Source organism: Drosophila rhopaloa, unplaced genomic scaffold, assembly GCF_018152115.1.
Source record: "Drosophila rhopaloa isolate 14029-0021.01 unplaced genomic scaffold, ASM1815211v1 contig_115, whole genome shotgun sequence".
Lineage (NCBI taxonomy): Eukaryota > Metazoa > Arthropoda > Insecta > Diptera > Drosophilidae > Drosophila > Drosophila rhopaloa.
In genome coordinates, this window is record NW_025334990.1 from 16,600,326 (window position 1) to 16,618,487 (window position 18,162).

Genomic DNA, 18,162 nt, shown 5'->3' on the forward strand with positions numbered 1-18,162 from the left:
TTATTCAGTGTTGTATAACGCCTCTTCAGCGTTCAGGAGGACCGTATTCCACAGGCACGCACTGGAGCCATCGATAGTATTGAACAAACATAGCTTTTTGTTCCACCACTAGAACCCGTGCACAAAAAGCAATTTTAGGCGTTTTAAAATTCGAGAGTAGCTAAATTCGGGGTCACAATGCGCCCAGCTCGCCTGTAAAAGGCTCTCGCAAGCGTCGTCGCAGGTGCGAGGCAGCGCGGAATTCCGCCAAATTGCTGATCCAAGAGCCCGAAAACCAGGGCACATCCGCCCCGCCAGTGGGGAGAAAAATCGATTTTGTGATAACAGGCTTACGCGTTTTCGCACTGCTAGTCGGATTCAGAGTCGAGTGGTGGATTCCAATCCCTCAGAATGAATGTGGACTTTGCGAAGGTGTGCGGCAAGCACATAGGCGTCTACGAGGCCTACTACAAACAGGTAAGCTCCTCGCCCGCCACGCCTCCAGGCCAAGGGTAACCGCCCACAAACTATAAAACAGCCCACACCCACCCCCTATTGATTTTTGCAGATTGACCCGAAAGCCACCGGGGGAATCGAGGCCATGACGGCGGCCAAGTTTCTGAAGAAGTCGGGACTCAGCGACGTGGTGCTGAGCAGGATCTGGGACCTGTCCGACCCGAACGGCAAGGGCTTCCTGGACAAGCCGGGCTTCTTCGTGGCCCTGAAACTGGTGTCGCTGTCGCAGGCGGGCCAGGTGGCCAACATGAACAACATCTACCTGGACACTGCCAATCCGCCGAAGGTGGTGAGTAATCGCGCCCGAAATGGCTACAACAAGTTACTAATCACAGCGACTTGCCAGGGTGAACTACCAAAAACGATGCCGTCACGCATCCAGACGGTGCCCGTGTCCAGCGGCGGAGTGGCCAACGGGGACTGGTCCATCGGGGTGATCGATCGGCTCAAGTACGAGCAGCTCTTCGAGTCGCTGAGCCCCTACAACGGCATGCTGCCGGGCAACAAGGTCAAAGGCGTGCTGATGGACTCTAAACTGCCCATGGGCATTCTGGGCACAATCTGGGACTTGGCCGACCAGGACAAGGACGGCAATCTGGACAAACACGAGTTCGTGGTGGCCATGCACCTGGTCTACCAGACACTGCAGAAGCGCACCATTCCCAGCGTTCTGCCGCCCGAGCTGCGGAAGCCCGGAGGTGCAGGGCCACCACCCAAACCCGCAATGCCCCCACCGCCGGTGGCCGCTGCCATGCCGCGTGCTCCCAGCGGCGAGGGATTCGGGGATGGCGGCTTCGTGGCCAACTTCCCAAAGGACATAGCCCCGCCGGCGGCCATTCCGCCGCTGCCGGTGGCAGTGCCGCCCATGACGCGCATTCCGCCGGTGGGCGCAGTTAGCTCCCAGCCGCTGATCCAGACGGATCCGCTGATACCCATCGGCGCTCCGCCCTCGGTTACGGCGAACGCCGATTGGGTGGTCACTCCGGCGGAACTGAAGCGCTTCGAGGACATCTTCCGGCAGTCGGATCTGGACAAGGACGGCCTGGTCTCCGGCCTGGAGGTAAAGGACATCTTCATCAAGTCGGGTATTCCGCAGCGCAGCCTGGCGGACATCTGGTGAGGCATTGCCGTTTGGGGATTAGGGATATCTTTAGTAACCCCACTTGCATTTCAGGGCTCTCTGTGACACCAATCAATCCGGAAAGCTTACTGTGGAGCAGTTCGCCCTGGCCATGTGGTTCGTGGAACGAAAGCAGCGCGGCGTGGATCCGCCGCATGTGCTAAACGCCAACATGGTGCCGCCCTCGATGCGAGCCACTGTGTCTGGAGTGGACCTGCAGCCGCAGGAGGTGAAGCCCACCTATTCGAACCCGGAGCTGGAGATGATCTCCAAGGAGATCGAGGAGTTGGCCCGCGAGCGCCGTGTCCTGGAGACGGAAATTGCCCAGAAAGAGGCTGATGTACGCATCAAGAACGGCGAAGTGCGCAGTCTGCAGGTGGGTTTGGTTGAATATTTAGAATCGATGGACATTCTAATTGAAAGCTACACCCACAGAGCGAATTGGACACTCTCACCGCCACGTTGAAGCAGCTGGAGAACCAGCGAGGAGAGGCCCAGAAACGACTGGACGACCTGCAGGCTCAAGTAGTTATTTGCATGATACTCCGGGTGCTTTTGGCTCCTGCGCCACGCTTCCTTTTGCTTGCCCCTGGGCTTACTTTTTATTTTAAATTTAAATTCCAACTTTGATTTCCTTTCTTTATCATGTTCCCTCGACACTCTGTTAACAATTGGCTAAACCCATACTAAACTGGTGAATGCACTTACACTTACAATTACGATCACATAAGGTTAGCCACAATACGGCCGTGCTGGCCAACGTAAGTCTTGACATATCGCGCACCAACGATCAGGTTTGTTTCAGTTTCTCATGATTTCTGTATATATTTGCTTTGTGTTCCGTACTCGTTCATGTCTTTTATGTTTTGGCCTAAGTGTTGTGCAAAGTCCTTGGATCGAATGGCACCTTGATTAAACTCGTTTACCGCTTACTTGCAGGTGACCAAGATTCGCGACCAGTGCCACATGCAGGAGGAGACCATTAACGAGCAGGAGGGTGAGCTGAACGCCAAGCGCTCGGAGCTGCAGAAGCTCAAGGACGAGGAGACGTCGCTGCAGAAGGAGTACGACGACAACAACCGCGAGCTCTCGAAGCTGACCAACCATCTGCAGGCCACCCAACTGCAGATAAGCTCGGTAAGTTCGGTAGCGAGACTTTCTTTGATAGCCAACAAATAATAAATCCCTTTTAAAGGTCCGCTCGATGGTCACCCAGCTGTTGGAGACGCAGCGCCAGATGACGGACGCCCTGCTCATCTGTCGGGCCGCCATGGAGAGCCAGAACGCCGAGCTCGTCTCCGAATACCAACTGAAGATCGAGCCGGACTTTGATGAGGCGCGCAAGACCCTGACCAAGGAGGTGCAAATGGCCAAGGACGATCCCTTCGAGGAGAACAACAGTGGGGCCGCCAATCAGGCCACCAACGGGTTTGGCAGTGATCCCTTCTCCGGTCAGCAGGCCAGCAAGCCGGCGATTACCACCGGCTTCGACGATAGCTTCAACATGAGCTCGGGCTTCGATAGTGGCTTTGATGCCTTTGGCCAGAGCGGAGCGGGCTCAGCATTTGGTCAGACCCAGCGGGATCCCTTCGGCTCGGATGCCTTTGCGGCCAACAAAAGCAGCGCCATCACTCCAGAGGTAAGATTGTGTAGTAGTCTTTCAAATTCGAAACTCATTGGTACCCTAAACCTTTACAGCCCGGAAAAGACGATTTTGGCAGCGATCCATTTGCCGCCCTGCACGCACCCACTGGCCAGGGTCAGGTGCTCAGTCCCAACGCGCAGAAGTCGGGTCCGCCACCCAGACCGGAGTCTCCTAGTCCAGCATTGCCGCCAAAGAAGTCCAAGGTGCCGCCCCCACGACCAGCTCCTCCACGAGCAGCCCAGGTAGGTCCACTTGGAGTTGCTTTTCTATATAATCTATATAATGACTGAACATCTATCACAGCCCACGAGTGGTTTTGGAGGCGGCGGCAGCGGCGGAGGAGGATTCGCCGACTTCGACGACTTTGACAATAAGGTTGGTACCCCACAGTTCAGTGTCCGCTGGGATCGGTGGTAATGCATGCGCCCCGCACCCGCACACGCACCCTTCAGTATGTTGTATAACAGCTCTAATCCTTGGTTCTTTCGTTTATTATCACTAACATTTCCTAAGTTTTGTAGAAATAAACCACGTTGATGCACCGCTTTGAAAAAGTAGAACTTGATTACTTATGATTTTTGATTTGTAGCTGTTTTGGTTTGCCTTTAGTAGTAGGTACTGCCGGATAAATCCCTCACCCCCAGATCACCTCACCGCCCAATGTCACACATCCCCGTAGCTTTTGTCTTGGTGCTGCCCGTATGAAACTAACCGTTTGGTCTCTCATCTCTGCAATTCTCTATTTTCAGTGAACATCTTAAGATAACCCATTCTATATACGATATATACCAGTACTAACACACATACTCAGTTAATGAATGGCCTCCTCTAGCAGCATAACGAAACAAATCAATTTGAGCGTACAAAGCTATTCGCAGCCGCATATTAACGTACATATATCAGTCACGGTGCATGGTATAATATCTAGAGGACGCAGCATTATCGTTCATGCCTAATTAGCTAAATGTACTAAATCAATTCAATCGAAACTCAACCAAAACTCAAACCAATTTCAAGCGTTACGTATCGTCGTGTTATAAATGTAGTCACAAAAACGAAAACCAAAGCAAAGGCAAAGGCAAACAGCAGACGAAAGGAAACCCTAGAGTTCGTTCCAATCGTTCGGTTCCCAATGTTGTGCAGTATTGTATTGTATTAACCTACTATTATTACTATTATGGGTTCCATTCCCCTCGAATCGTTTGAAGGACAGTGTATAATCCCGGTTAGTTTTTTGTGAAGAGAGAACTCTGTAAGGAATTTAATGCAAGTTGTTTGTTGTTTCTGCATATGCGAATACTAAAGTTTAAAGCAATTATACAGCCATACTCTATATTAAAGCATTTTACACACAAGCCTCACCAGCATTCAGATATCGATGTAACTGCCGCAAAAGTTCGAATTTTACGTGGCGAGCGAGGGCAATCGGACGCCGGAATCGGACTGCCCACTACTATTTACCGAAAAAAAAAACCCATTTCCAGTCAGCTTGTAGAGCCGTGTAGTGTTCCCCAGTCTAGCCAGCAAACAAATCGCGCTTGAGAGGGGAGCTGGTCCCCACTCAACTATATCAAAGTACTTATATATATATTTGTCAGACCTTGATTATTATAGCCACACATGTACGAACACCCACACCGAAACTAACAAGCTTCCGTGCATTGATTTACCGAGAATACATATTCCGTGCATAAATACATAATTATAGAGAGAACTTTTAGAGAAGCCCCAACCTAACCGATACAAACATGTAACAGACACAACGTTTTGCATTATTAATAAAAAGATATCTATGTTCGACATCATTCAACGTACGTCCGTCGAAGTTATTTTGGTTAAGAAAACCTGAATCCTTCTGACCTCTCAGGTTTCTGGTTATGATCCTACACAAACCACATAATCCCGAGTGGCTGCTTGAACGCTTTCGTTGACCTTGTTTGATTTCGGTTCCCCCTTTGTTGTGTTATCTTTTTGATTCCGCTTAATTTGATTTCGTTTTAATTTAATTTTGTTTCATTTCACTTTTATCTCCCCACCTCACGACCCGATGCACCCACACACAGCTCCACAACATTCCAAGCACCCCCACGCCCACGGCCACGCCCCTTTCCCTGCCCCCACTCCCGCTGCCGCCCCCAATTCCAGCGACGATCTCGAGTGGTTCGTCGTTGCTGGACAGCTTCTCGCTGTTCGACAATCCCGGCCAGATCCGCAGCCAGGCGGCCAGCACGCCCAATCCCACGGCCAATCCCACACCCACCATCACCCTGCACCCCCTGCTCCCGACATCGTCATCCACACCAGCAGCCCCATCCCCGGTATTAGCATCTGTATCAGCATCACCAGCGGGATTGTTAGCGGGAGCGGGAGCGGGAGCGGGAGGAGTTCCCCCTAGTAGCACCACCACCATCACCACCGCCCCCAGCTCGAATAACCAGCATTTGTCGCGTTCCAATACACCGCTGCAGAATCAGAGCACGACGGGATCGGGATTGGGACTGGCGCCGAAAGCGGGAGCCAGTGTGTTCGATGCCTTTGGAGGAGCGGCTGTCAGCCAGAAGGCTCCGACTCCAGGCCCCATCACTGGACCCACCGACTTCAAGGACGATCCCTTCAAGGACTACCGCTACGAGGATCCCTTCAGCATCAAGGATCCCTTTGCAGACGATGAGGAGGAGGTAGAAACCAAGGGAGCTGATGAGAAGAAGAAAAATAACTTTGCCGAGGACTTCAGTTCGGAGGGTAAGCAAAAGATATACAACCTGGTTGATCACATTTAACTCTATTTCTAATCCCCCAGATGAGATGGGAGGAGCGGCCAAAACTCTGAGCAACGTCTTGAACAACAATAACACCAAACCCAAGGCTGTCACGCCCCTGAATCACGATCTGCTCCAGCAGTTCGACGCCTTCAACCTAAACTCGAGTCCGGCGCCATCGCACCACTCGACCACTTCGCACCACTCCAACTCCACGCCGAATCCCCTGAAGTCCCAGGCAGCGCTGGACGCATTCGCTGATTTCGACGACTTCGCAGCCACAATAGCCACCACCGCAGGATCTGCAACGACGACCTTAACCACTAGCAACACAAAACTCAACGATTCCTTCTTCGATGCATTTAACGACAACTTCAGTGTGGGGCAAAACTCAACAGTGACCACTGGCGTGGTGGTCAAGCCCAACGAACAAAAGGCCATTGCCAAGGCCTTCGACGCCTTTAACGACAACTTCGAAGACGACTTTAAGACGGGCCACAACTTCGCTCAGTTCGAGGCACACAACTTCTCCAGCGACTTTGGGAGCACCTCCTTTGAGGCAAAGAGCAAGGAGAAGCAGAACGGGCAGGTGGCCAAGATGGATCCCGGCAAGAAGCCGCCGACCAAGGACAAGTTTGAGGCGGACTACTCAAAGCCGGAGAGCTTCGACGCGGATCTGGAGGAGGCGCTTAAGCGCAGCGTGCTGGACAACTAGATTAGACGAACTTAGTAGTGGGTGGTGCAAACAGATGAATGTGATTGATGATCCATGTGAAATCTCCAATCTTCAATGACACATGCAATGTTCTCTCTATTCGTTGCACTCGATCCGATCTTTAGTGTAAGTGCTTCGTTTCCGATTCGATCAAGACATCATGGGGGCTGGACTATATTCACAAAGCTTCCCATGGTTTTGCCCCGTACTCCTCGTGCTCAAGGATCCCGGCGAATAGAGAATTCCAACGGAGCCGCAGCCGGTATTACAAGCTACATGCTATGTAGAATTATATATAATTTCGCTTAATCACATACTCGTAGAGCTTAAACATATTACTATTTAACCTGTACCAAAACCCTATGAATAAACCTATGAAATAATATGGAATAGAGAGCATGAGAGAGATACAAAAAGAGAGAGAGAGTGAGGGCGCCAAGAGAGGGCTCCACTCTCAATCTCACCCACACCATTGCAAATGGGTTCTCAGCAGAGCTAACGGCAGAGCTAGTGGAGCCCCTATATAGTTTCTCGTTCGCGATTCAGATCGCGTTTGGACTTCAGAGGAGACGTTCGTTCGCCAGTTTTATATATTCTAGTATATATATTAGTGTCCACAGAAAAGTGTGAGTTGCGAGTGTGTGTAAACCAATGCGCAAAATCAGCCCCCCCATAAAAACAAACCCACACACACGCGCACAAATTGCTGCTTTGCACTATAAAAACAATTTGCCGGCGATTGTACAGTGGGGGCGCGATCTTCATGTGTGTGTGCGTGTTGCTAATTACATTTATTTTTTAAACTTAATTTCCCAGTAGCTAAAAAAGAGTGGTGAACGGGGAGTGCTGGGAGGGGGCGATAGCCCCAGTAAATTTCCTTCGTTGTGTGGTTGTCGTGCTAAGTGCTCTGATAAGTCACCAGTTATCATGCTATAGATCCGGGGGTTATCTGATATTGCTGCGGGTGCGACACGGATTCAAAGGTGGTATGGGTAGTGAGTAGTCGGTAGTCGGTATTGGTGTGAGTGCGGTTAGCATAGCTCTGGTATCAGATCAGATGGCTTGTTGACACACTGCCCACTGCGAGGGTTGCTCCAAAAGTCATTAGATGGAGTGTGCTGGACTACTCTCTCATAACTCCCATAATACTGTAATACTTCGTGACAACGTATTACGGCTTACGGAGCTTGGGGATTAAACCCCATTTTTTAACGATTATGACTCCTCGAATGTAGTCATTACTTTCATGCCTTTTAAAAATAAATAATAACTTTTACAAATATATGTATGTAGCTATAGAGTAATGCATTCTAAAGATACACTTCTACATATATGTACGTATTATACGAACTGTTCCCAACTCATTTGAAATATTATACTATCAAAGCTTTTATTTTAATGATGTCTTAATATTGTAAAAAACGCCACGCGCAGAAAATAATAATACAGTTTCAGAGATAAGGTTTTTATTTGTATTTTAACGACAGTTTTTTATTATTGAATGTGGAAAAAGTAACGATAGGAAACATTAATCACTTATAAGACTTTTCTACTCGAAACACTTTTAAAAGTATTTTCCAAAGCTGTAGATAGCCAAACAATACATTTTCCATATCTGTGCAGTTTTAAGTGTGAATAACATAGATAAAAACTATAATTTATAGTTTATAGTTTTACACTCTAAAAATGATCACCATTATACAAATATTAGGGAAATAATGAATAAGACTTAATAATTCGTCGATCGAAAGCCTCTTTTAATGTTCAAATATCTAATATCTACGAAATATTATTTGTATTTAAAAACGATTACGAGGGAAATAGATAAATATAAACCATTATCTGATGAGGAGTTCTCTACTCTTAAAATGATTATTTTATATGAGTTTTTAAGAACTGTGGATTCGAAAAACAACTTATAATTTAAGAAATGATAAGAACTTATATAATGAACTAATGTCGAGATATCCCCCCAGATCCAGTGAGTCCACCATGTCGAAGCCAGCTCTGTATTACGCCACACTGAGCCCCCCATCCCGCGCCGTCCTGCTCACGGCCAAGGCGATCGGGCTCGACCTTGAACTACGGTAGGTTCCCACACCGTGCCACTTAACTCAATTAACAAGTGTCTCCGTTCCACGCGAACCCAGGCCAATTAACCTGCTGAAGGGTGAGCATCTGACGCCGGAATTCCTCAAGCTGAACCCCCAGCACACGATCCCCACGCTGATCGATGGCGAGGACACGATCATCGACTCTCACGCCATCTGCGCCTACCTGGTGGAGAAGTACGGCCAGGAGCAGCAGCAACTCTACCCCAAGGACCTGGTGCAACGCGCCAACGTGGATGCCCGGCTCCACCTGGACTCTGGCCACCTGTTCGCCCGCCTCCGCTTTCTCTATGAACCGATCCTGTACAACGGATCCACGGACTGCTCCATCGACAAGATCGCCTACATCCAGAAGTGCTGGGAGATCCTGGAGGGCTTCCTCAAGGAGGAGCCGTACCTTTGCGGCAGCGAACTGACCATCGCAGACTTCTGCGCAGTGGCCACTGTAACATCGGTCAACGATGTTGCCCTCATAGATGAGTTCAAGTTCCCAAAGGTGCACGCCTGGCTGAAGCGTCTGGCGGAGCTGCCCTACTACCAGGAGGTGAACGGGGATGGAGCCGACGAGCTGAAGGCCATCTTCAAGGCCAAGTTGGCGGAGAACCGTGGCAAATAGGCGCCAGATATCTCCCGCTTTTATTCTGTATCCACACACTCTATATGCATATCCAGTTTTAATAAACGTCTATAGTTCGAAGTACTTTGATCGATCCTTTATTACGTGGACTTAACTTACATTTAGCAACAATATACTTAGGAGGTAATGGAAACGGAAATCGCCTTGGGGACCGGGACCGAAACGCTTAAAGGCAGGGCGGCCAGGAGATCTCCATTTGTCGCTCTATGAACTACACTTACTCAAACACTGGCGAGGATTATGTTTCACAACATAGTATCGTCTAGGGTGAGCTGTGTATTGAACTGGTAACTCGAACCAAAGTACAAAATATATCTACAGAAAGTACAAATATATAAGCGCCTTCTAGCGGGGATCGCCCAATCCCGCCGGGAGTCGGGGGTCAATGAACGGGCAGGTTGCTGCAGGCGTATAAAATATATATGGGTAAACAGACTATCACGACCCAGGCTTATGCACACACCCTCACACACGCATCTCTCATTCACACACACTGGGCCCTATTGCATAGAGCTCATGGTCCGAGGGCTCTAGTCGCGGCGCAGCAGGAATCTTTTGATGCTTTCTGGCAGCGGCAGCTCGGTGATCGCGTCCTCTGCGAAGTTTTCCAGGATGACGTTGCGGCAGGCGCTCTGCAGGGACAAGACTGCAGGAAGAGGGGATTAAGTAAGGTGCAGAAGGTCACCTACATGCGTTTATACTTACTACCCTCCAACTGGATGATTCTGATCTGCTTCGTGGTGCCGTACACGTCGATGACTACGAACAGGGGCGCTCTGTTGAGCGGAATGTCACGCGAGACGGGGCCACGGTCCACCCCGTTGATGATGAAGTGCAGCTCGCCCTTCGATGCGCTGTGCACCGTGGGCACATAGATGATGCCGATGCGGGAGCCCCTGTCCGTGAGCAGGATGTCCGAGTCGTTTCCGTTGCCCATCGCCGGGCGCAGAAGTCTCTTTGGTAGCAGCCCGCGAGGCGTCCTCACGTGCGTGGCGTCGCCCAGAAGGTTTCCTAGCAGAAAGATATGTACTATACAGAATAAACACTCCCATAGTGCATCAGGCAGTACGTACTGTGTGGCTCGTCGTCTGTCTCCGGCTCGATGATGTCGTTCGCCTCCTGGCGCTGGTTCATCTCGAACTTTGAGATCGGGTAGATCCAGCTGTTGCCCAGGTTGGCCAGGTCGGGCAGTGCGAAGTGGGGCAGTCCCTCGCTGCTGGTGCGGATCACATTGGGCGCCAGTTCGGTGAGGCCCAGGCGCATGTGACCCGACCAACCGCGCTCTATCTTCTCGATCTCCACCAGGAAGATGTCGCCGGGGGCCAGAGGGCGTTCCGAGAAGGTCAGGGCATCGGCGAAGCTTGCTCTGCGGTAGGCCACGGTGGCGTCGTCTCCCAGCTGAATGTTGGAACCGTGGTACGGGTGGAAGCGGCTCAGCTGGCGCTTGCGACTGCTCAGCGACGTGACGCCCTCCCACAGCCCCAGGGGGCGTTCCCGTTCCCGGTCACTGTGCAGATCCAGATCCAGATCCTCCTGGTCGGCGGATTCGGCGGCTTCTTCTGCTGCTCGTGGGTGCGCAGGGCAGAGGGGGCGCTCCTCGGCGGCTTCCATGAGGCGCGTGGTGTTCGGTGATCCTTGAGGAGTCTCCTGGCGTGCCCGCAGGTAGCTTATTTACCTTTTGTCTGTATTTTCCTCAGTTCAATTTTGTTGTTCGGCGATTAGGGTTGGTAAACGGCAGAGCGTGCTAAACTGCCATTCACTGGGAGGGAAAGCCGCTGGGTCCAGTGTTGAGCAGCGTTCGTGACGTAACCCAAATCAGCTGTTCGGCCAGGAAACTTTGGAAATTACGAGGTAAGATAAGTTTTTATATTCTGAGTGAAAACGTGGGAGTTACTGACCCAAAGTGTTCCAGATGCGAATACCCACTGCCCTCTATGCCGCCCGTGGCCGATCCCCGCAGAGCGAGAAGGACGTGCCCTTCCAGGAGATCCTGCCACTGCGGCTGAAAAACACAGTGAGCGGAAAGGCCGACTCCGGATCGGATGTGGCCTGCCTCCAGGAGATGGGCGTCCTATTCGCCTGCCTGAAGGACAACGAGTTCGTGGAGAAGTACTGCCACAAGGAGATCAGCCAGTTCCAGAACTGCTTCAAGTGCTACATGGACCGCAAATTCGAGGCTAAGAAGACCGTCAACCAGGGAATCGTTCAGCCGGGCAGCAACCTCAACTACAAACAGCTGAACAAGTACATGCGCCGCTACCCCAATCCCCTGTAGCTTAGAGTTTGAGTCGTTTAATAATACACTATTTACAAAGTAAGCCGGAGACACCTCCTCTTGATGATTCTTCAGTAAACCACATCGGCGTCGCCCAGTCCGGCGGAAGATTGGCTGACGGGCGAGGGCTGGCTGAGCACAAAGTTGGACATGGCACGCAGGAACTGCGGATGGGAGTGTTGTGGCTCGTAGAGGTCCGACAGGAGCGGCGGCTTCTCGCGCACGCGGTTCAGAAGATCGGACATCTGTCGGGGCTTCGGGACAGCGGGCGTCGGCAAGGCCAAGTTGATGTGCAGTGGATAGCCGCCGTGCTCCCAGGTGTCCGCCAGGATCTGCAGACTGCGATTGGCCTCCAGGACTCGGGATCGCTGGAAGTTGAGTCGCTCCTGCTGGAGTTCAGACCACTGTTCCTGTAGGAAAACCAAATAGTTGAACTATTGATTTAGAATCGAATGTTTATGGTACACTTACAAATCTGGTTCCCAAGCGACCGAAATACTTGATCTGCTCCTGGACGTTAAGCACCTGCTGCATGTACCAGTCGCGCGCCTTCTCCACGCCATCGAGGCCAAAGAGGAGCAGTTCCCGCTGCTCCTCCAGCTGTTTCATTCGCTTCAGCATGTTGTAATCGATGCCATGTTGCAGCGTGTGCCTGCGCGACTCCCTGCGCTTGCTGCTCGACTTCTTGGGCAGGGCGGGAAGGGCTGCCAGGCTCCAGTCCGTGGCCGAGGCGGAGGTTGAGGAGGAGCCGCCATCCGCGGATCCGCGGTGCTCGAACTGTTCCCTCGTCTGCGGCACCTTCGACTTCCCTGCGTCCGCCATTAGATTGAGCTGCCAGTTTTGGAGTGCATGACGTATGTCGGCTTTACCCAGTGCAGGCGGGGATGTGGCTATCTGTCGTGGTGGCTTGGGCGGTGGAGCTGGCGAACTGTAGTCCATCTCGGGAGCCAGGTTGGCCTGGGAACGAGGCCGCATCTTCACCTCCGTCACGGCCTGCTGCTGATTTCTCAACAGGCACAACTTTAGTCCCGCGCAGAAGCGCTCGAAGGAGAGCAGCCCACTGCTGGGCGTGACCCGACGCAGTGAGTCCAGCACCCCGCGGGGCAGTCCCTTGGAGCCGTCGTCCTGCCAGCCCTTCTCGATGTCCGTGTAGCGCACGTAGCCGCTCTGCTTGTCGTCCAGAATGTCGAAGAGCTTCTTCATGGACATCACGAACTGCTTGGGCAGGGCGTCCATGTCCAGGGACTGGCACTGCGCCTGGTTGGGATTACTGGTGCCTCCTCCATCGCCGATGCTGAGGTTCAGCAGACTGGTGCTGGTGTTCTGGCGGAGCATCTTCGTCTGCGGGTGGTGCAAAATGGAAAGTGGGCTGGCATTATGGATCGTCCCACGCTTGCTCCCAATGCATAACTGAATATTCATGGGAGCTCATTTGCATGGGTGAGTCAAAATGGAATGTGTGTGAATTTGTCACGCTTAAAATCTCAGCGTTCTGTGAAATGGATGATGCCAAACGAAAGACTCAGGCCACGAACTCGGTCAATTCACTTCGTAATTGATGTATTGTTTATAAACAAATATTTGATCTCAAGGTTCTCCTCCCCCTAATTGATTGGGCAAACATAACCCAGATTCTTATTTTAGATTTTGGCCAAAGGAAGATGAAAAATTAAGTCACAAGTTTTTATTTAATTTTGTCAGAATATGTAGGTAATTTTTACCCGGAACATTAATTTAATTTCAAAAGAAAGCACAAAAATATTACGATTTGAACCTTTTTTCCAAATTTAAAATAAAAGAATATCCTATAAAACAAATGTCTAAAAGGAGTTGGTAGTTTCAACTCTTAGAACTTTTTGTACAAACCACTTTGGCTTCGCTTTGCAATTGTAACTATTATTCCCCATCGCCAAACAGACTTTGTTTATAAGCCCTCTTTGATTGTTTGTTTTGTTTATAAACAAAGAGTGTGCCCTCCAATTTGCAGACTTACCCAAGCTATGCGGAATCGCTGGCTCCTGAAGTCCAAGTCGCAATCAAAATCCAATCCAGTTCTTCCGTGCGGCTCCTCTGGCAGCCTTTTGAGGCCGTTCGTCAAGGCTTCTGCACAAGCTCTGCACCTATTCTGTGTATATGTAATGCAGCTCGGCGCGGTTCCCCGACCGAAGCGCCCAAACCCAACCAACTGGTTATATTGACTGCACACTAGAGCCGCGACTTGAGGTTTTGGGGCCCGAGTCTCAGTCTCAGTCCCAGTCTCGCACGCATGCGCAACTTGCGCGACTGGTTTTCTGTTTTTCGGTGGATCTTTCAGCGGTTACCCACACACAGGCGAGTGGGAGAGCGCCAGGAGGCCAACGCAACCCAAGACACACACACACACACCGCAGCCTAGGCCAAAAGCAGGTCCAATTCCCCATAGAGATCTCTCTCAATTTAGGTAGAAACATATTTATTAGTAGAAATGCAATGCGCTTGGCTTAATCAGTCGGAAGAGGGAGCTAATCGCCTAGGTTAATAATGTATCTGGTATCTGTTGCCCGAACTGCAAACTCTGCGTGATCCAATCGGGAAGCTGGGAAGAGTGCCTCGAAAGGATCACTAGAATGAGCTGTTCACCTCAAAGTTGTATTCCACTTAGTGCTAGGATGTTAACGTATGCTAAGGATCTCGCTCTGGCGAATCATGTCCAGCTCTCACAGGGCTCACAAGTCGGCCACCGACTTCCGGCGCACGTACTTGGCAAAATAGTCCGGACGCCAGCACTTGCAGGAGCCGGGGATGAGGAACCAGTCGTAGTAGAGACGCACCTGGAAGCAGCCCAGTTCGTCGTGTCCATCGCAGTGGGCATCCGAGGGCGCCGCGGAGCCGGATGCTCCGGAGGAGGTGCCGTCGGAGGCGGTGGCCACGCCGGCCCGCTTCTGCAGATACTGCTGGTAGGCCTGGAAGTCCTGCACGGAGGGCGCCTGCGTGGTCGTCGAACTGGTAGGCACCGTGTCCTCCGCATTGGGGTAGAAGATCTCCGCCACCAGCAGGCTCACCCAGCGAGGCGAGGACAGGCAGCCGCCGTCGAGGTAGTGGCACCGCGCCTGGATGCAGCGCGTCACCTCCACCGTCTGGGTGAAGTAGCCCTCGTAGGGAATCTGGACCACGTAGCGCCAGGCGCCCTGGTAGTTCTTGGCGAAGACGGGCGTGGCGTACTCCACCTTGGCGGGGCAGGGAGTGGGCGGACCCTCGTACCGGATGGGTCCCACCTCCTCGCGGCGCTCGGCTGTGGGCGTGGCAGGTGCAGCTCCCCCGGTGTCGCCCTGGATGGCCCTGTACAAGGTGCAGAATCTGTGGTAGAAAATGGAAATTGTATAATAAAGTATAGCTTAACAACAGCTTAAGTCCCCATGAATTTGCTTTTCGAGGAATTCCACCTATGCGTATTCCAGTTTTATGTTTGTTAATTAGAGATGTTTGACCATATTAATATTTATATGTTATAGAAAGTGAAATGGCAACCTAGTTTTCTTTCTCTGGCTTTAAATATATTTTTAAGGAATTGTATTTATGCTTTTTCATGATAAATTGGTGTTGACCTCTTTAATTCCGAAAATGCGGGCTTTCCCTGAGTTTTATTTTGTTAATTTATTATTACTTGGTAATGACTCATATATTATGAATTAGCAACTCCGTTAAAAAATATCGAATTTCTATTACTCTAACTACATAACTGAAAGTCTCGATTGGTGTCATGAATATTCTATAACTCGAAGTATTTTATCTTTGCCCATATGGCTTTAAAATCACTATCCAATAAAAACCAGTTTGTACATTAGTATTAAATTGAGTACCATTACCATTACCCCCATTTAAATGTTTTTGAGTAAACAACTTACACTCCACCGCCATCGCAAAACTTTCTTGGCTTCCTCTCCTCGGCGGCTCTTCGCTGCTGGTGTTCCTGTTCCCGGTGCTGTTGCTGATGCTGGTGCTGCTCCTCCTCGTCCAGGGCGGGATCAAAGTAGCTGTACTCGTTGGACTCCACTCCCTCGGGCAGACTGCGTCGAACGCGTGTGGAACCTGCTTGGGGATACGGCCGGTCGATGTTGTTGCTGTCCAGCTGCTCCACGGGCTCATCGCGAATAATCTGGGTGACCTTGGGCAGGGTGTCGTCGGCCTTGAGCACCGGCAGTGTCTTCGAGAGGAACTTCAGCGTCTGGTTGCGAATGAGTTCACTGGGAAAATGATGATCTTTAGAGTTATTCCGATATCCTGATAGAAAACTCAGTACTTACAAGGGATAGGGCTCCCCGAGCACATTCTGTCCCAGCGGATTCTTGGGTATCTGACCCTTGTTCAGATCCCCGCAGATGTTGTGCACGGACACGGCGGACTTCTTGCCGGCGGCCACATCCTTGCACTCCGCATTCACGAAGGTGTAGGGCGGCAGCCTGACCTTGGGGGGCACCGCATTCGGGGACTCCACGAAGGCGTAGTAGCCCTCCGGTGGCTGCTCCTCGCCGTAGTCCGATGGCGACTGCTGCTGCTGCGGCTGGGCAAAACCCAAGTGGGCCAACAGCAGAAAGCTGAGAATTTTCTACAAAGGGCAGAAAAACAAAAGACGGTCAGTGTGGAGGTGGTGGTGGTGGAATCAGAGTGCCATGACAGCCTGGAGTCAAATTTACTGCCCCGAAGAGCCAGTGAATGGTCGGCTTTGTCCGGAGAAAGAGGCGAGATCAGACACTTTTCGGTGTTTTGTTGTTTGGCGAAAGCGCGAAAGTTTCTGTTTCTGTGAAGATAAACAAACTGAAAACCGAGACGCGACTTTTGCATCTCTCCGCTCTGCTCACTTGACCATTTAATTGTTCGAGGGGACTGAACTTTCCCTGAAATTCTGGGCAGTGGCAGCATCGGCAGTCCAACGAAACCAAAAGTTCCCCGGAAAGAGTCGAAGTATTCAGGTCAAGTGGCCTTGCTTTCGGTGGTGGGCGGTTGCAGTGCCATGAAGAAGCTGTGGAATTTCTCTCTTTGCGACACGGTTCACAGAGCAATTTGAATCCGAAATTGGGTCAGCCTCTGTTCAGCTCATTCTTTTGTTTTTTTTTCCCTTCTAATGGGCCAGAAACTCGTTTGCCCTGCGAGAGAGTTCCACAACGAAACAAAAACGGAGCCATTCCAATTTGCATAGGTAAATATGGGTAGCCCAATTGCAGATTGGAGACCCGAATCGACCGCCTTTCAGGGGCCAAAGACTGAAAGAGTGGCCGTTCTGGCCGGAATATAACTCGTTGGCGGTGTGTGTTCCAAATATGCGTGCCACACGACGCTGACTAACGGGAAAGTTGCTCGGCTCCCGGCCAAAAGCCAGAAGTTAGAACAGAACGTAGCGCTGCTCCACAGTTAGCTTAATTCATTAGCATGCTCCAGAATCGGGCGGTTCCCAGCGACTGGGTAACAGTAAACGTGATCGCTTAGCTTTGCCAATGTTAGCGCATTGCAAAACAAAAGACTTGGGCAACGAACTTGACTCGACGGCCACGGAAGAAGTTGCCAGTTAGCAGTTAGCACACCCGTAATGATGACATACCAGCACTAGGCGATAATCCATCTCCGCTCGATCGCTTCTTCTTCTGGTCTCGGTTCTTGGACTCGGCTCTTGGTCTTGGCCTTCTTCTTCGGCGCTATTCTTTGATCCGCAGTGGGGAAAACAGAACCAGACGCGTCAAGTGCAGCAACTGAACTGAGTCGCTGGCCAAGCCGCTGCAGACGTTGAACCTCCGGCTGCTTTTAAGCCCCGGTCAACTAGCAAGAGCACGAGAAAGTGGTAAGAAAGAAAGCTTTACCTTGAATTTTGCATATTCTGAGAGAGACAAGCTTGCAGGTGGCTTTAAAACTCAAGGGCATACTTTCAGGCTAAAAACGCTGTAGAGGATTTGTGTCAAATGATGAAACACCGAGTAACATAATCATTATTTGCAGAAATCGGTAAAAATTGAAAAACTCCAGATTGGGATGGAAATTGATTAAAAATTTGATTGCGAATTCAACGAGGTATGAGATTGTAATTTTTGGTAGTTTTTTCCATTGTTATGTCCACAGAACTACATGTTTTGGGAATTTTTGGTTGTAATTTGGCTAAATGGGGCCCCAAAAGTGAATAAATGACTGTATTATGCATCTGATGATCTAAACTAACCATACTGACAACTTTCCGGCTGATAAAAAAAATTTAATTTTTCTCAAATTTTTGCATTTTTCATAAGGGGTAACACTATATATTTTTCAAAATTTGAAAAAAAAAAATAAAAAATTCCAGGTTTGAATGCAAATCGATTGGAAACTCGAATACGAGTTCAACAAGGTATGCCACTTCATTTTAGGCCCATTATTCGAATTGTTTTGACCAAAATACTGATT

At 50.4% G+C, this 18,162-nt stretch overlaps 6 protein-coding genes and 1 pseudogene across 12 annotated transcripts; 4 read left to right on the plus strand and 3 right to left on the minus strand.

Moving 5' to 3' along the window:
• Window positions 1-84: 84 nt before the first annotated feature.
• LOC108041070 (epidermal growth factor receptor substrate 15-like 1) lies at window positions 85-7,124 on the plus strand. Of its 5 annotated transcripts, none has more exons than XM_017118844.1 (12): window positions 85-456; window positions 548-784; window positions 842-1,611; window positions 1,670-1,991; window positions 2,051-2,140; window positions 2,347-2,409; window positions 2,555-2,752; window positions 2,811-3,254; window positions 3,314-3,502; window positions 3,564-3,635; window positions 5,324-6,002; window positions 6,061-7,124. In XM_017118844.1, exons 1-12 carry the CDS (start codon window positions 391-393, stop codon window positions 6,732-6,734), a joined length of 3,804 nt encoding a protein of 1,267 aa, XP_016974333.1. In that variant the 5' UTR covers window positions 85-390; the 3' UTR covers window positions 6,735-7,124. The 5 variants fall into 5 exon arrangements, with proteins under 5 accessions (XP_016974333.1, XP_016974336.1, XP_016974334.1 ...); XM_017118847.1 differs by having other exon boundaries at window positions 5,729-6,002; XM_017118845.1 differs by lacking the exon at window positions 2,347-2,409.
• A 133-nt stretch (window positions 7,125-7,257) lies between these two features.
• LOC108041075 (glutathione S-transferase 1) lies at window positions 7,258-9,545 on the plus strand. The gene is made up of 3 exons (XM_017118857.1): window positions 7,258-7,360; window positions 8,711-8,821; window positions 8,885-9,545. Exons 2-3 carry the CDS (start codon window positions 8,727-8,729, stop codon window positions 9,459-9,461), a joined length of 672 nt encoding a protein of 223 aa, XP_016974346.1. The 5' UTR covers window positions 7,258-7,360; window positions 8,711-8,726; the 3' UTR covers window positions 9,462-9,545.
• Window positions 9,544-11,108, minus strand: LOC108041073 (neuralized-like protein 2). The gene is made up of 3 exons (XM_017118853.2): window positions 10,556-11,108; window positions 10,188-10,493; window positions 9,544-10,128 (listed from the first exon to the last, which is right to left on the minus strand). Exons 1-3 carry the CDS (start codon window positions 11,091-11,093, stop codon window positions 10,013-10,015), a joined length of 960 nt encoding a protein of 319 aa, XP_016974342.1. The 5' UTR covers window positions 11,094-11,108; the 3' UTR covers window positions 9,544-10,012.
• A 134-nt stretch (window positions 11,109-11,242) lies between these two features.
• Window positions 11,243-11,800, plus strand: LOC108041074. 2 transcript variants are annotated; one of them, XM_017118854.2, is made up of 2 exons: window positions 11,243-11,333; window positions 11,395-11,800. In XM_017118854.2, exon 2 carries the CDS (start codon window positions 11,395-11,397, stop codon window positions 11,755-11,757), a length of 363 nt encoding a protein of 120 aa, XP_016974343.1. In that variant the 5' UTR covers window positions 11,243-11,333; the 3' UTR covers window positions 11,758-11,800. The 2 variants fall into 2 exon arrangements, with proteins under 2 accessions (XP_016974343.1, XP_016974345.1); XM_017118856.2 differs by having other exon boundaries at window positions 11,283-11,333; window positions 11,387-11,800.
• LOC108041072 (suppressor APC domain-containing protein 2) lies at window positions 11,759-13,947 on the minus strand. Of its 2 annotated transcripts, XM_017118852.1 has the most exons (3): window positions 13,751-13,947; window positions 12,229-13,098; window positions 11,759-12,167 (listed from the first exon to the last, which is right to left on the minus strand). In XM_017118852.1, exons 2-3 carry the CDS (start codon window positions 13,090-13,092, stop codon window positions 11,829-11,831), a joined length of 1,203 nt encoding a protein of 400 aa, XP_016974341.1. In that variant the 5' UTR covers window positions 13,093-13,098; window positions 13,751-13,947; the 3' UTR covers window positions 11,759-11,828. The 2 variants fall into 2 exon arrangements, with proteins under 2 accessions (XP_016974341.1, XP_016974340.1); XM_017118851.1 differs by lacking the exon at window positions 13,751-13,947 and having other exon boundaries at window positions 12,229-13,711.
• LOC108041055 lies at window positions 13,657-14,188 on the plus strand (annotated as a pseudogene).
• A 4-nt stretch (window positions 14,189-14,192) lies between these two features.
• LOC108041071 lies at window positions 14,193-17,496 on the minus strand. Its single transcript, XM_017118850.1, has 4 exons — window positions 17,333-17,496; window positions 16,041-16,342; window positions 15,642-15,980; window positions 14,193-15,093 (listed from the first exon to the last, which is right to left on the minus strand). The coding sequence occupies exons 1-4, from the start codon at window positions 17,351-17,353 to the stop codon at window positions 14,463-14,465; spliced, it is 1,293 nt and encodes a 430-aa protein (XP_016974339.1). The 5' UTR covers window positions 17,354-17,496; the 3' UTR covers window positions 14,193-14,462.
• Between the last annotated feature and the right edge of the window lie 666 nt (window positions 17,497-18,162).

Excerpts from the sequence above, each read along its gene's own strand:
- LOC108041075 (XM_017118857.1), top strand. The coding sequence starts at position 8,727 with ATGTCGAAGCCAGCTCTGTATTACGCCACACTGAGCCCCCCATCCCGC. Across the intron at positions 8,822-8,884 it reads GGGCTCGACCTTGAACTACG|GCCAATTAACCTGCTGAAGG; the intron begins GTAGGTTCCCAC and ends ACGCGAACCCAG.
- LOC108041070 (XM_017118844.1), top strand. The coding sequence starts at position 391 with ATGAATGTGGACTTTGCGAAGGTGTGCGGCAAGCACATAGGCGTCTAC. Across the intron at positions 1,992-2,050 it reads GCGAAGTGCGCAGTCTGCAG|AGCGAATTGGACACTCTCAC; the intron begins GTGGGTTTGGTT and ends CTACACCCACAG. Across the intron at positions 2,410-2,554 it reads TATCGCGCACCAACGATCAG|GTGACCAAGATTCGCGACCA; the intron begins GTTTGTTTCAGT and ends GCTTACTTGCAG.
- LOC108041072 (XM_017118851.1), bottom strand. The coding sequence starts at position 13,179 with ATGAATATTCAGTTATGCATTGGGAGCAAGCGTGGGACGATCCATAAT. Across the intron at positions 12,168-12,228 it reads GTCGCTTGGGAACCAGATTT|GAACAGTGGTCTGAACTCCA; the intron begins GTAAGTGTACCA and ends GTTTTCCTACAG.
- LOC108041073 (XM_017118853.2), bottom strand. The coding sequence starts at position 11,093 with ATGGAAGCCGCCGAGGAGCGCCCCCTCTGCCCTGCGCACCCACGAGCA. Across the intron at positions 10,494-10,555 it reads GACAGACGACGAGCCACACA|GAAACCTTCTGGGCGACGCC; the intron begins GTACGTACTGCC and ends TCTTTCTGCTAG. Across the intron at positions 10,129-10,187 it reads AATCATCCAGTTGGAGGGTA|TCTTGTCCCTGCAGAGCGCC; the intron begins GTAAGTATAAAC and ends CTCTTCCTGCAG.
- LOC108041071 (XM_017118850.1), bottom strand. The coding sequence starts at position 17,353 with ATGGATTATCGCCTAGTGCTG. Across the intron at positions 16,343-17,332 it reads TGGATTATCGCCTAGTGCTG|AAAATTCTCAGCTTTCTGCT; the intron begins GTATGTCATCAT and ends TGCCCTTTGTAG. Across the intron at positions 15,981-16,040 it reads CTCGGGGAGCCCTATCCCTT|TGAACTCATTCGCAACCAGA; the intron begins GTAAGTACTGAG and ends TCATTTTCCCAG.
- LOC108041074 (XM_017118854.2), top strand. The coding sequence starts at position 11,395 with ATGCGAATACCCACTGCCCTCTATGCCGCCCGTGGCCGATCCCCGCAG.